We start from the raw sequence: 13,133 nt of genomic DNA on the forward strand, positions 1-13,133 counted from the left end.
GCAGAATCTCATAGATGATTCGCGTGGCACGTTACCATCCACTTCCTCGCCGCGCGAGAGAAGTTATCCATGAACGCGTCACGCGGAACGAGGTCATCCGGTCGGCCGCGGGGTAACAGGATACGCAAGTTACTGCTGTCAGAGTACCGCGAGCTCTCCGAGACGATCCTGGTGGAGTCGCCGTTCGCGGAGACGACGAGAAACGGACGAGGAATCCGTCAGGTCGCCCTGGGCCTCACGCCAACCAGGCTGATCGTTGCCGCCGATATCCTCCAGATCAATCCCGGTTTCTACTGCCCGCCCGGTATCGACGCCAGTATCGAGAGCTTCGAGCTGGTGTCCGTGTATCCCTTAGAATATGTTACGCTCAGCGTGTTCAGGAGGAGACGTCGCAGGACTCTGAAGGCAAGGTATACTCCTTCGACAAAACGAGGAGTATAAACAAAATCACAGTCTCCGCTTCCTTTCGACGTTGAGCAGAAATCGAAAAATCCGCGGATAAATCTTCAGTTAAGTTCTCTCGGGGAAAGCGGACTTTTCACACTCGATTTATCTCAGACTCATTGCTCTTAGATTCGTTGACGGTCGAGCTAACTATTACGAGCTCGGTGGCGCGCGACGCAGAATTTCTTGGAAGATCTGGTGTGAGCAGGTACGAAGATTACTGGCCTACAAGACGAACGGTAGCTCGTTATCCGAAACAACGGCGGCGAGCTCGTCAAGCAGTAGCACTTTGTACTTGCTGTCGTCCGAGATCGAAGTCAGGAGTCGCAACGAGAGATGCAAGAGGTCGATATTCAGGTGGCGATCGATGTGAATTAATTTTTATCAATGTCAAACGATTACTTGACCATGTTTGGCAAATTTTTATGTTTAAACTCAACGTTTCGACCAAGGTTTGTGGTCCTTTTCAAGTGATAATTGTGTCACCACACTGTTACCACACTGAATTTTTGACACAATTATCACTTTTAAACATAAAAATTTGCCAGACATGGTCAAGTAATCTTTTGAAGTTTTTAATTACTTCTGGCTACTTAGAAGACTTCCTCCTGTTAATTAATTTTTATCCCTTTACATTATTAGCGAGCGTATTTAGCGATGGTATTTATCAAATTACGTTTAATCCGCGGAAAAGTGACGTCAATTTTAGTTTAATTTCCTTGACACATAGTGAATAACATCGTATATTTAAAAAAAACCGAGTACAGAGTATGGAATCATTACGGAGGCGCCGGCGATTACGTTACTCCCACGTGGACCGAGAAGGACTTGTATCTCGGGCCGTCTTACAACGAGTTGATGAACGGCTGCTACACACCGGTTCCGGTTAGATTCGCCGGAGCCAGCCTAGAAGATCTCAGGTACGAGCTGGGGGATCGCACGCGTTACATCGCTTGCGAGAAATCCTGCCAGAGCTGGCCGTGTCAGACGAGACTTGACGGTCGGGCAAGATTGCAACGCGCTGGCGGACTCTGCAATGTCCTTTTCGCAAGAAGCCGCAACGTACGTGGTTGCGATTACGCCGCAAGTTGCAAAAGTTCACGTTGTAACATCTGCCAGCTGGACAACAGTGTCGGTATCAATGTTCGTGGAAAGCACAACCGATGTCACGGTTAGATTCAAGTTCCTCTATTAATAAAAATTTTAAAAAGGATAAAAAATATAGAGAAAGCGAATAGGAAAAATTACAAATATTTCGACGTGAAAACGTTAGGTCAATAATTAAAAATGTTTAGACTGTCAAAACGTGCTCTTCGAAGAAGATCTTATAGAACACGTGGAAAAGAAGTATGGAAAACGCCAGCAGCAACATCGGGAAGGCCCAAGAGGGTCTTTAGCGTCGAAGATATCGCGGTTCGGCTTCGGGGTGCCGGAGAAGTGCAATTCCGAATTGATTCTGGGTCCTTATCGCGGTGATTCGGGCTACGTCGACGTCGTCGATCCTCGTAAGCTGATCGAGAGCGGCGTGACGATCTGGGAGGACAATTGTCGGTCCACGAAGGCTCGGAGGCATCCGCGAAGATACGGCTTCTCTTCGGCGGCGCACTTTTTCCACGCGCTCGGCCCGTGGTCGGTACAGCCTGGCGAACGGGAGACCGTGCAGACTTTCAGATCACCGAGCGCAGTCAACATCCGCAGACAACCCTCGGATTCGGAGCTGAGGCTTCCGGTCTCGCGCCGTCAATTAACAACCAGCGTCTCCTGCGTCGACTTAACGTCCGGCGGGTCCAGCATCGTCGGCACCGTCACTAGAGGAGGAGTGATACTCTTCTGGACGCCAGAATATTGGTACAGGCCTCAGGCAGCGGCGGCTGCCTACAGGTGATACAAGAAGAATATTTCTCGTCGTGAAAACCGCGTATACGTATGCTTATCCTTTAGTCGACGTAAGATCAACTCAAACGTATCAACTTCGGCGAAATTTAAGAGTGGAAATTCCTTCAATTTCCATTTAATTTACTTGTCCGCTTTAACGTCCGATTGCATTTCTCATTGAGAAGAGATTTATCGTAAGATGATTTTTGGACATCAGCTTGTCAGCTAATCTCTTACGTAAAGCCTCCTATGACAGAGAGCTGAGGCATCACTTGGCGTCTCTCCAAAACTTCCGCCTTGGGAAGGAGAGACAGACGAGAAGAAAATTCTTCTATCGACGAAAGAATCGGCTCTCAGGCGAGAACGGTAATTCCGCTATAATTACCGGGAAATCCAATGGCCTCTTGGATCGTGTGCTTTCCATCAATGGCGCGCGCAAACGCGACGGAAAGACGAGCGAGAACGCCGACGAAGGCACGGCGCAATTACGGAGATTGTTAAGGATGAACCTTCGCATCACCGTGTGGGACTTGGACAGCACCACCCTCGCCGTGCAACTCACGTCGATCGATCGCGATCTCTTCGTTCGCGTCCCCGCGACCGAGATCGAGGCGCTGGTCTACCAGAGATCGTCGCGCAACGCGCCGAATCTGGGCGCGTGGATCGCCTTCAGCCACCGGATCGCCTGCCTGACCGTCAGCGAGATCCTCGCGATCAAGCAGCTCGACATGAGGACCAGGATCATGGCGAGATTCATCAACGCCGCCGACAAGTGTCTCACGCTTGGCAATCTTCAATCCTGTAGGTCTATCCTAGCTGGTCTGCAGGCTCCGCCGATTTATAGGCTTCGGAGAAGCTGGTCCTACCTGCGGACTCATCACGCCAGCAGGTATCTCTGCTTGTTGATGATTGGATTTAACATATCCTAGAGCATAATTCGCTGCGATGTGATTTTTAATTACCGATATTTCGCGTCGCTAATAGGTTCCCTTCAGCTACGCGAGTAACTTAAGAAGACGCGAAATCTAGAAAGTACTTTCCGACCCTTCGTCTTACCCTTATAATTCGATTTCGTCAATATATATAGAAAGATGTTCCTCTGTACTGACACAATCGTGCATATTTCAGATACGCGGCGATGGAGAGGCTGTCCAAGATTTACAAGAGTCCACGTTGTTCAAAGTACCAAAGAGCTTGGACCGCAGCGAAACGCAATCCACCTTGCATGCCATATGTTGGGCATTTTCTGATTAAAGTTCTGGGATTAAATGGCCTGAGAGAAATTCAAGCGGACTTCGCAAGAAGACAGTCAATTACGCGAATCAACACGGCTTCAGAATTTTCAACTGTTAATACTAGCTTCAACAATCTTCACTCGGGAGAGGACAAGAGTCCAGTGGAGCCCAAACAGTCTCTAGCTAGACGTATTCTCGCAGCAACCCTGGCCAGGTTAAAGTTCACGGCGCGACAGAACGTCATTGACGAGATCAAGGGTGACGTCTGGACGTGTAAACAGCGGTATCTCGCGCGCAAGTTTTTCCGTCGTTGGCGAGTGATCACGCTGGAATCGAGAATACGCTCGGAGAACGAGAGAAATTTAAAGAACGTGGACTCAAAGAGGAGACGTGTCCTCGACATCGCAGCCTGGCTGACGGACTGCCAGAGATTCGCGTTGGGCTACAATTTCCCATTAAACTCGTTCGCGTGTGAATACCTTCTGAAAGCGCGCTACAGGGAGGACCGCGAGAACTTCTTCATCAGCCTCAAGCTGGAACCGCCGAGGACGACTTGAACTCGATGCGCGCTGGAAGATTTGATCAGATTACATCGTTGGCGATTGATGTGCGAGCGCCAAGTTTAATTATCGCTATTGCATCTCAGAAGTAAAAGAGAACCGTAGTTATCTCATTATTTCGAGCGCAGCGAGGCAGCGTAAAATATCGATATACTGGCAACTGCGCCGATGGCTCATTCATAAACGTTTGTTATAAACGTTCTTTTTAAGATAAAATGGTGTACCGGGCCATTCAGTATTATACTTGCATACGATTTATTTAGAAGCATTTTTACTCAGGAAAGTATCGTATCTACACGTGCTTTGTACGATTATTATTGCTATGATACTTTAATAAAAAAAATAAGTCTTTGGATGCTGCCCTGTATTAGGTAATGAGTACTAATCGGTACTACATACTTCTGGGAGGGATAAAGGATCAAGACGATTTCTTTATCACCGTTTTATTCCGAACATAGTGTATACAATTGTTATTTTACACATGTTATACGTATGTATATATAAATATGTATACATATACATATATACACACACATACATATATATTTCTCCATGAAATTTTCCAGTCATAAACTTAAAAAAAAGAGTGTATTGCGACAGTCGAAAGAGTGAAACTCTGAACTAAACGATAAGTATTAGATTCTGACTAGATAACAACGCAATTTCGTGTATGTTTAGTAATGAAATATCTACGTCATCGATTTAAAAGAAAGGTAAAGAGTAACGTAATATACATAATATACATATATCGGACAAGGGGGACAGTCTTTTTCTGGCACGAAATCGAACGTAATCCTCCAACGATCGTGTCGCGATCGCCAAAGCTCTAATCTTCGAAATGTATAAATTCTCTTTTAGACGTATATATATATAATATATATAATATAGAGGTACTCCAGAAAAATTTCGCTCGAATACGTCCCCGGGACAATTATCTCGCACGACAAATCTATTTACGTATAAAACAAATATATATATAGATGTATATATATTTTAACACATTTAAGATTGCAATTACGACTTGCGTAATTCGCACAATTTTTGTTCCTCGAAAAAAGAAGTAGAGTAGCGTCCTACGAGCTCTTGCGTTCTACTAGACGCGCTTTTCTTTTTCCTCTCTTAACTGCCATATAGGACTCCGCGCGCGCGCGCGACTTTGACGCCAACGCAAAATGCGTTTTCAAATGCATCGCGAGCGAAAACGCCGCTATCCGATACTCCAAGGTCTCTATAGTATTGTATATCAGAATAAAATTTCGCGGAGTATCAAAATAATTATTCATGCTAACGTCGGGGTAATCCTTCTGCAAAAGTGGGTCTCGCAGTAATTCAATGAGAAATCCTTGCTTCGGATGTTAACGACCGGTTAAGACCGGATCTACAATAGGTGTAGCCCTAAGCCGTAAGAAATCGATCAATCACAGGCGATTATTCTCCTCACTTTCGACTGTGATTGGTCAATTTCGTTTTTTTATATTGTAAACCCGGCCTTAATCAGTCGCGTCCGTGCTAAAACGTCACGTCAAATTACAAATTCACGAGCGACAAGTTTATTCCGGCGAAATGAAATAATCCGTAAGCGATCAGTCGCGGACTGAAAGGCCATGTTCGTTCGAATCGTCAGATTCTAACTTAGCGAAACGCGACCGATTGAAGGATAGGAATTCTTTTCTCTCGAGTCCCCTTTTCTTCTCGGTCCGCTGTCGTCGATACGATCGCCGATGCCGGTCGTCGCCCTGACGATCCCGCTCCCGTGTCAGTCGAGTAAAACGCAGAGCCGCGAGGTTCTCCACCGCTCAGGCCACTTGGAAGAGCGGCCGGCATCATCTTGCTGCACGGCGGCCGCCCCGCTTAAATCACATGCCGCCGGGTTTCGGAAGATTCGTATCGTAGGCTCTGATCACGTCGGTTTGGGTCACCGAGCCACCCTCCTCTTGCGAGAACGCGAAACCATCTGCATCGCGCAGCATGCGCAATAACAAAGGTCGCAACTGATTAATCTCTGCCGCAAGAACGTTCATTAATGGGACATGCGAAGTGTGGTCTGCGTCTCTAATTTGTCTAACTCGCCTGGCGTCTAGCGACGAGTCGTCTTTCTTACGAACTTTGAAACAATTCGGACTGCGGAGGTCCGCGAGGATCCACGTGACTTTCGCGCGAAGCAGCCTCGCTTCGAGACGAAACGAGGCTCGTCGACGCATCGCTAGACGCGTCCGCAGCAGCCGAAAATTCTCGAAATTGCTTCAAAATGTACAGTCTTTAAGTATTGAGATTCGATAAAGCGCTAGTTATAGCAAAAAAAAAGGAAAACAAAATGTTCTCTAGTCTCGGGTCGTTCCGCTAATTAAAATCACAGCTATATGTACAAGGCGTTCCGGAAGCGTCGCACTGTCGCTCGGGATGATAGATGCCGAGAGATTTAAGGCCCGGACACACGAAAAAACTCAAGACTTGAGGGAAATGACCAATGACTGTCGAGAAGCAGCCAGTTTGAAACTGAGGCAACGCTGAAAATTCCGATTGATTGAAATTCTCGAGTCTCAAGTCTTACCGCCGCGCTTACGTTTTTTCGTGTGTTCGGGCCTTCACGAATGAAACTTTAAAAATGACAGAGGAAGGGCGCGATTCCGGTACGCCTGGCGCAATGCATCGGCTGCTAAAAAGAACAGAAATTCTTCAGCTACGAGATAGAAATACGGTGCATGTGCGAGAGTGTGCAGTTAATTAATCAGATTCATCGTAAACACGTAGAGCTCGTTCGAAATGTTAATTAAAAAAATGTACTCGGGACGGCACTCGTCGATAAAATAAAGCTTACGGACGGACGGGCGGACGAGAATAACGGAAAGCCGTGAAGAATTGAAGCGCGTGCGGAAGTAAAGTACGAAAAGGGACACTTTCGAACAGTTCACCCCAGTAGTTTCGCGAGGGCCACGGGGGTCACGATCGATTCGGAGGACCGATTAGGGAGGTGGATACCGGCCCCGGGTCGTCGTACACGGGAATATCTCCGACTGTGTGCGAGTGTCTGTGGAAGAGACAACTTACGTGATAGCTCCACCTCGACACTGACTCTGGAGGCGGCGTTCGAGCGCCTGGTGAAAACGCTTTTAACATTTTTCAGCAGCCTCGCCGTCTCGGTCAATCTGCAAAGCCGGGTAATTCAGTAATGATTTAAGAGATTCTCGGCTGGCCGGGGGAGCCTCCTCGCGTCGCATGGGTCAAAACACGACGAATTAATATGTTTCTTTATTTTTGCTCGGTGTCTGTCAGTCTAAATCGTCGCTCTTACAATCCCTCGCCTTCGGCGACGTTCTCGGCCGACGGTGCTTTTCCAATCTCAAACGCGAGCGAGTCTTTTTTTCTCTTTCACACCGACGGATATTACGGATGTATGTACAACGTGACAGTAAGTGCGATGCAGTTACCGTGCGGGAATTAAATAAGAGAACGGGGTGGAAATCACACACACATACACTAATCGTATGCGTGCGTACGTGTAGAGATCGTGAGGGGGTGCATGCTAATTTATTCGCAAAGGGTAAAATCGATACTCCCTTTACGCTCGTTAGAAAATTAATTAGTTAATCAAACATGCGCGCCGCTGATAAGCCGGGTGTATACGTATGCGAGCGCAAGCGTGAGTAAAATAGTCACAATTACTATCATAGGAATCATCGTGAGCTACATCGAGACCTCGTGAGAAAATTGCGTGATTGCCGTTTTCAAATCGCTGTGCTCTCTATGCCTTTCTATATCCAGCGCTACATCAAACGACCATGCGATCTCGTTTAATCAGCGGTGTTCTCGCTTGTTCGTAGTGTGGTAACGAAGGTATAACTGGGAGCACTGACAATGAGAGAACTCTCTGTACTGCTACTGGGAAGTACTTACACCTCGCGAGATCGGCGATGGCATGCACAGGTCTGCACGGGATACCACACGTAAGAGAACACATCAGAAAAAGACCGCATTAACGAACGACAAATCGTTTACAGTGAACATTAGTATAGTATAGCTGATAACACCGTTAATTCTACAAGCTCTATTATTTTAAGAGAGTGGCAGGGTATATGGGCACTCATAATGCTACATTACTCATCGTATACGTGGAAGTCTGAATATAATAATAATCTAGCTCCATTGGAATATTTTATGTGCACGTATGTATAGGGGATGAAAAAAAACATAGGGCCCTGATTGCCGTATCAGTACTGTACGGAAATAGGGAAGGTACATATTAATTGATGGTGCTAAATGAAGGATGTGTAAAGTAAATCTTTAATTTAAAACAATAAAGGCAGGGTTAATAACAATGATAATGATAACAGAAAATATATCAGAGAGATTCACGTATGGAGGGTGTACTAAAACCACCGGATATCCTTTTAATCACAGATTCTTTTTAGAAAGTTTCGAGACGAAAATTCTAATAATAAAAATGTCGAGGCTATAATATTTTTTAAATAATAAGCGAGTATACTTCACCAATGACAGGCCTGAGATTTCGCGCGCTCAGGCACGGCGACATCATTTGTGAGATATAATCGCTTATTATTTAAAAACTATTATAGCCTCGACATTTTTGTATTAGAATTTTCGCCTTGAAATTTTCTAAAGAATCTGTTACTAAAAGGATATCCGGTGGTTTTAGTACACCCTGTATACAATGGAATCTGCAGCACGTCGTTATCTTTTATACTTCTGCAAAGTAATGGAAACTAGAAACAAAAGACGTGCGAGAGATTCTATCGCATACAACATATTCAATACATATCTAATTAAATAAACATATAATAATTAAATTATATTAATAATTATTAAATAATTATAACTGTACTCTTTGAATATTATACCAAATATAAAAAAATATAAGAAATGTACATATACATTTCAATTTAATATAACTCAAACAAGAAGTATAAATATATTTCTGGATAAGCGGATGCCGTACGAATATTTCGTAGCACGTACGTATGTGTATAGGAAAAAATGAGTATCGCTGTGTAAAAGACAGCACTTTGTATTGTACCCCATACAACACTGAAGCTTTCAGAAACATTTCAGAAACATTGAAACATTGCAACAATGTTTTCTGAAATGCTTCTGAAAGCTTTGGTGCTGTATGGGACAGGACATGTCGTGCTCTAATTTTAATAATGCATTCGAAAGGAATGTATGCACGCATAAATAATCGCATATATTAAAACGCTTACTACACTTGGCACTCTTGGAAGACTTGGAAGTATGGACGGATGGACGGAATTATTCAGGAATATGAAATCTGAAGTGTTGCGGTTGATGCATGCTCGGAACGGTGCGTGAACCACGAGCCACGTGCTACTAACGGAAACACTCTCAGCCTACTGCGTCTTCGTCGCGAACAGATCAAGGTCCAATATCGACTTAACCATTGCTTCGGCGACCCCCTGTCATAATTCATATTTATCTGCTCGATTAGGAGGCAACGGTATTGGTAATAAACATAGTAAAACGTTTATCACTTTCAAAATGCACTCAGAAAAACGATTAACACGTAAACGAGCAGACAAACGACAGTGTTAGTTTAGGAAATAAGTTTACCGTAATTAGATTAGATGATTGTTACATACATGCACCTAAAAATAGAGGATCTCTGGTTCCCAGTTTTAATGAGACCACTCAGGCAATATAAATCTGTTTTCAGATATAAATAATTCACGGTAATGGAGCTAGAAAGCCATGCACAGTTTCAATAAGTCAACAGGACAAAATATATCAATATGGTTATTAACGGTTCATGCATCAGTCAATCAAATTCTTTTCTGTGATATACGTTAACCCTTTCAGAAGATAATGAAACAAATTAATGGTAAATTGATACTTTGATTATCGGGTAGCCTACATTGTCAGTAATAATAATAATGCAGCCTTTCACCATTAGCAAAATGTCACATTTTCCTTTCAAAAATAACATTTAGGAAACACGTCTTCCATTACTTCGAGTGTAACCTTGCATACTCTCTATGTGTTAGTCTTTAACAAAAGAAATGGAGGCACTTACGAGCTTCTATAATCCTGATTGTTGAAAATATCACCAGGATCAGATTTCCTGATTTCGTTCTCTCGGGCTGCTTCCGTTACGGACTTCCAAACTGTATTCTTCACTCTAATACGATAGAAACCATCGCCATATAAGTACAAAATATATGTATATCGAGTGTTTTGTAGCATCCGTACTCACGCTTTTACTGTGACATCTAGTAATAACGCCGCGGTAGGTATTAATATAAGCCCCAGCCAAAAGACAGGCGAAGAAAATAACATCTTGTCATTGCCCAACATCACAGCGCCCACGTTCAAGACGGGCCAAAAATTACTGCAGCAACGAGAACGTATTAGACACATTACGTCGTTATTAATGCGTGTTAGGAGACTTGTAACGAGATATTACGTTTGAAACTTACCTATATATAAAAATAAATAAGAACCAGAGTATAATAGAACCCCACGTCGCCAAGTGGGTGACCCATGTCCACGAGTTTATTATTAGACCCGCCTTCGCGCATACAGTTACTACAACATACTGAGGTGCCACACGACACATAGATAATCTCTTTTGTAGGCTTGTGATATAATGTAAAGGGTCGTGATGTAAAGTTCGTATGAGACTTACGGTATAAACAAAGTTTCCTAGTAGAAGATAACCACCGTCTCTACCGTTTGCCCAAGCTACGTCTTGTTTCAGAGCCAATAGCGGCAGCCAATACAATAGCAACGAATGAATCAGCGCATTCATAATCCATACCCAAAATACCTGTTTAAGCATACAAATACATTTATCGACGTCTAACTTAAAAAAAAATACTGCTACATTTATAAATTTAGCATTATTCATGTAAAAGTGTACTTACTTTAATATTGAAGAATGACTCGCCGTTATTCTTCGTCGCGTACAGTCCCGGATGAGCCAAGTGAGTTTCTGCAGAACATACTTTGTCAAAGAGACCCATAGCTAACGGAGGCGCAGCGGTAAAAACCTATAAAATGCATCAAACCCATTAAAAATTAACTCTATTCTTTAGCGGAACAATAGTGTACGGGTTTTTAAAAACTTACGACGTTGTAAAGCCCAATGGACCATCTTTCGAAAAGGATCTGTCCGGACCAACCGGAATAGATGGCAAACCATAGTTCGATGACATACAGACAGATATTCTTGTAAAACGAATACAAGATTAATTTACACATTCTGCTATAATTCCAAGAGCCGTGAACGAATAACAGACGTTTAAGGAAACGAAACTGTGCAATGGAGTAATCCGAGGCACAGGCCGCTTGAAGACCTTCCACACCCGAGATGCCTGCAGGAGAAACGAAACGTCGCGATGTTTCAACAATATAAAAATATTCGACGGCAGTTGACAGGCGCGACAGAACTTACCGACGCCGATGTGAGCTTTTTGTATCATAGCCACATCGTTCGCGCCATCCCCAATCGCAAGAGTCACCGCTTTCTTGTTACTCGTGATTAGATCAACCACCTAAATGAGAAAAAACATGATCGATTGAACATTATGTAAGGTTGAAGCATTAGAATTAAAATGTTACCTCAGCTTTTTGAATCGGCGATACCCTACAGCAGATAACGACTTTGCAAGCTGAACATAATTCCAAGAACTCCATCCTAATGTCGCAAGACAAAGCGTAGTCTAACGTACTGCCGTCTATGATCAGGGCCACTTCGTTTCGGCATTTTAAGTCAATCCCGAAATCAAGACAGCGTTGGATGATGACTTCTCTAGTTTTCTGTAAAACATTACGGTGAGATGTTTAGCGTTAGGTCGACTAAGACGCTTAAAACCTGGATAATCATTTACTTACGTCTAAAGAAGATTCATTAATAATGTAAAGTGGCATCCCATGAGTTAACAATTTACACGAATAACCGATATTTATCGCGGTTTCCTGCTTATCTCCCGTCAATACCCAGACATGGATATCGGCTTGTATAAAAGCCTGTATCGTTTCCGGGACCTAAAATTATACGATGTTGCAAAACGTACGAAGTATTGGCTTCGTTGACATTTAAACTATTTAATTAGTTAACAATATTCCATACTTGATCCTGTAGTTGATCTTCAATTGCGGTTGCCCCTAACAACGTGAGTTTACTCTCAATAAAATTCGCAGCCTGCTCCAACAAAGTCTCGCGATTCCTCATACTAATTGACGCTTTATGGTACGATTCGCGCCACCACTGTGAAAAGTTATCAAAAGTTATTCGACCAATTTATTAACTCGATCGTTTGAAATAAGATAGAATACACACCTGATAAACGTTCTCCGGTATTTCCGCGGAGGCGAAACAAAGCGTTCGTAATCCGTCACTGGCGAAAGCTTCCAAATGCTCCAGGGTCGTCTCGCGAAAATCGTCCGCGTGCTCCAAGTCAAGATCGCTAGTCTCCAGAGAGGTCGACATCAATCTTTCGTAAATAACCGAGTCTGCGCCTTTGCAAAAAATTTTTATTTTCCCCTCGGGCGTCTTGACGATCACCGACATACATTTCCTGGCCGAAGTGAATTCGATAACGTTCAGGATTTCGTATCGCAGCGTCTCGCCCAGAGCTACGATCTCCACGTAACTGGGCGTCCGCATGTCGAACACGTAGTTAAATTTACGCGCCCCGTCCACCAGCGCTCTTTCATCTAACACGAAGAAGGAGGAATGTAATGTAATTCGTCAAGCGCCGCATCGTGCTAGCAGAAATATGCGCAAGCGATTTTTACCAGGAGACGCAGCGTGATAGAGGATGGAATCGTCCAGTTTTTCGGGAATAACCGTGTGGCAAACCGACAGCATGACCATAAACTCGTGGAGTATAACTGAGTGCTCCGCCTTCTTCTTGTCGGCAGGATTCGACAGGTCCTGTACGGACCTCCCTTCCATAATATCCCTAATTAACTCGCAATTGCTGTCACTCGTACTTTCGTCGCCGTTCGAGGGATTTGGCAAACTACGAAATGTTCACCCAGGAAA

General features: G+C 44.0%; 2 protein-coding genes across 10 annotated transcripts in view; one reads left to right on the forward strand and one right to left on the reverse strand.

Moving 5' to 3' along the window:
- Positions 1-69: 69 nt before the first annotated feature.
- On the forward strand, positions 70-4,468 carry LOC105568916. The gene is made up of 6 exons (XM_012024992.1): positions 70-388; positions 531-801; positions 1,212-1,615; positions 1,740-2,325; positions 2,576-3,208; positions 3,448-4,468. The coding sequence occupies exons 1-6, from the start codon at positions 70-72 to the stop codon at positions 4,109-4,111; spliced, it is 2,877 nt and encodes a 958-aa protein (XP_011880382.1). The 3' UTR covers positions 4,112-4,468.
- A 73-nt stretch (positions 4,469-4,541) lies between these two features.
- Positions 4,542-13,133, reverse strand: part of LOC105568780 (probable phospholipid-transporting ATPase IA) — a 37,496-nt gene continuing 28,904 nt past the window's right edge. For 6 of the 9 annotated variants that reach the window (XM_012024721.1, XM_012024713.1, XM_012024715.1 and 3 more), the window contains 14 exons: positions 12,884-13,110; positions 12,426-12,802; positions 12,216-12,353; positions 11,978-12,130; positions 11,705-11,902; positions 11,538-11,637; positions 11,213-11,457; positions 11,008-11,133; positions 10,770-10,910; positions 10,561-10,679; positions 10,338-10,472; positions 10,158-10,262; positions 7,163-7,260; positions 4,542-6,068 (listed from right to left, as the gene is read on the reverse strand). In XM_012024721.1, the coding sequence (XP_011880111.1) occupies positions 5,971-6,068; positions 7,163-7,260; positions 10,158-10,262; positions 10,338-10,472; positions 10,561-10,679; positions 10,770-10,910; positions 11,008-11,133; positions 11,213-11,457; positions 11,538-11,637; positions 11,705-11,902; positions 11,978-12,130; positions 12,216-12,353; positions 12,426-12,802; positions 12,884-13,110 (2,260 nt within the window). In that variant the 3' untranslated portion in view covers positions 4,542-5,970. Of the gene's footprint in view, positions 6,069-7,162; positions 7,261-8,008; positions 8,041-8,988; positions 9,544-10,157; positions 10,263-10,337; positions 10,473-10,560; positions 10,680-10,769; positions 10,911-11,007; positions 11,134-11,212; positions 11,458-11,537; positions 11,638-11,704; positions 11,903-11,977; positions 12,131-12,215; positions 12,354-12,425; positions 12,803-12,883; positions 13,111-13,133 lie in introns of those variants that run through there. The other 3 variants (XM_012024716.1, XM_012024717.1, XM_012024714.1) reach the window with 3 other exon arrangements.

Source organism: Vollenhovia emeryi, unplaced genomic scaffold (assembly GCF_000949405.1).
Source record: "Vollenhovia emeryi isolate VEMERY1.0 unplaced genomic scaffold, V.emery_V1.0 DF939127.1, whole genome shotgun sequence".
Classification (NCBI taxonomy): domain Eukaryota; kingdom Metazoa; phylum Arthropoda; class Insecta; order Hymenoptera; family Formicidae; genus Vollenhovia; species Vollenhovia emeryi.

Excerpts from the sequence above, each read along its gene's own strand:
- LOC105568916 (XM_012024992.1), top strand. The coding sequence starts at position 70 with ATGAACGCGTCACGCGGAACGAGGTCATCCGGTCGGCCGCGGGGTAAC. Across the intron at positions 389-530 it reads CAGCGTGTTCAGGAGGAGAC|CGGACTTTTCACACTCGATT; the intron begins GTCGCAGGACTC and ends TCTCGGGGAAAG. Across the intron at positions 1,616-1,739 it reads AAAGCACAACCGATGTCACG|ACTGTCAAAACGTGCTCTTC; the intron begins GTTAGATTCAAG and ends AAAAATGTTTAG.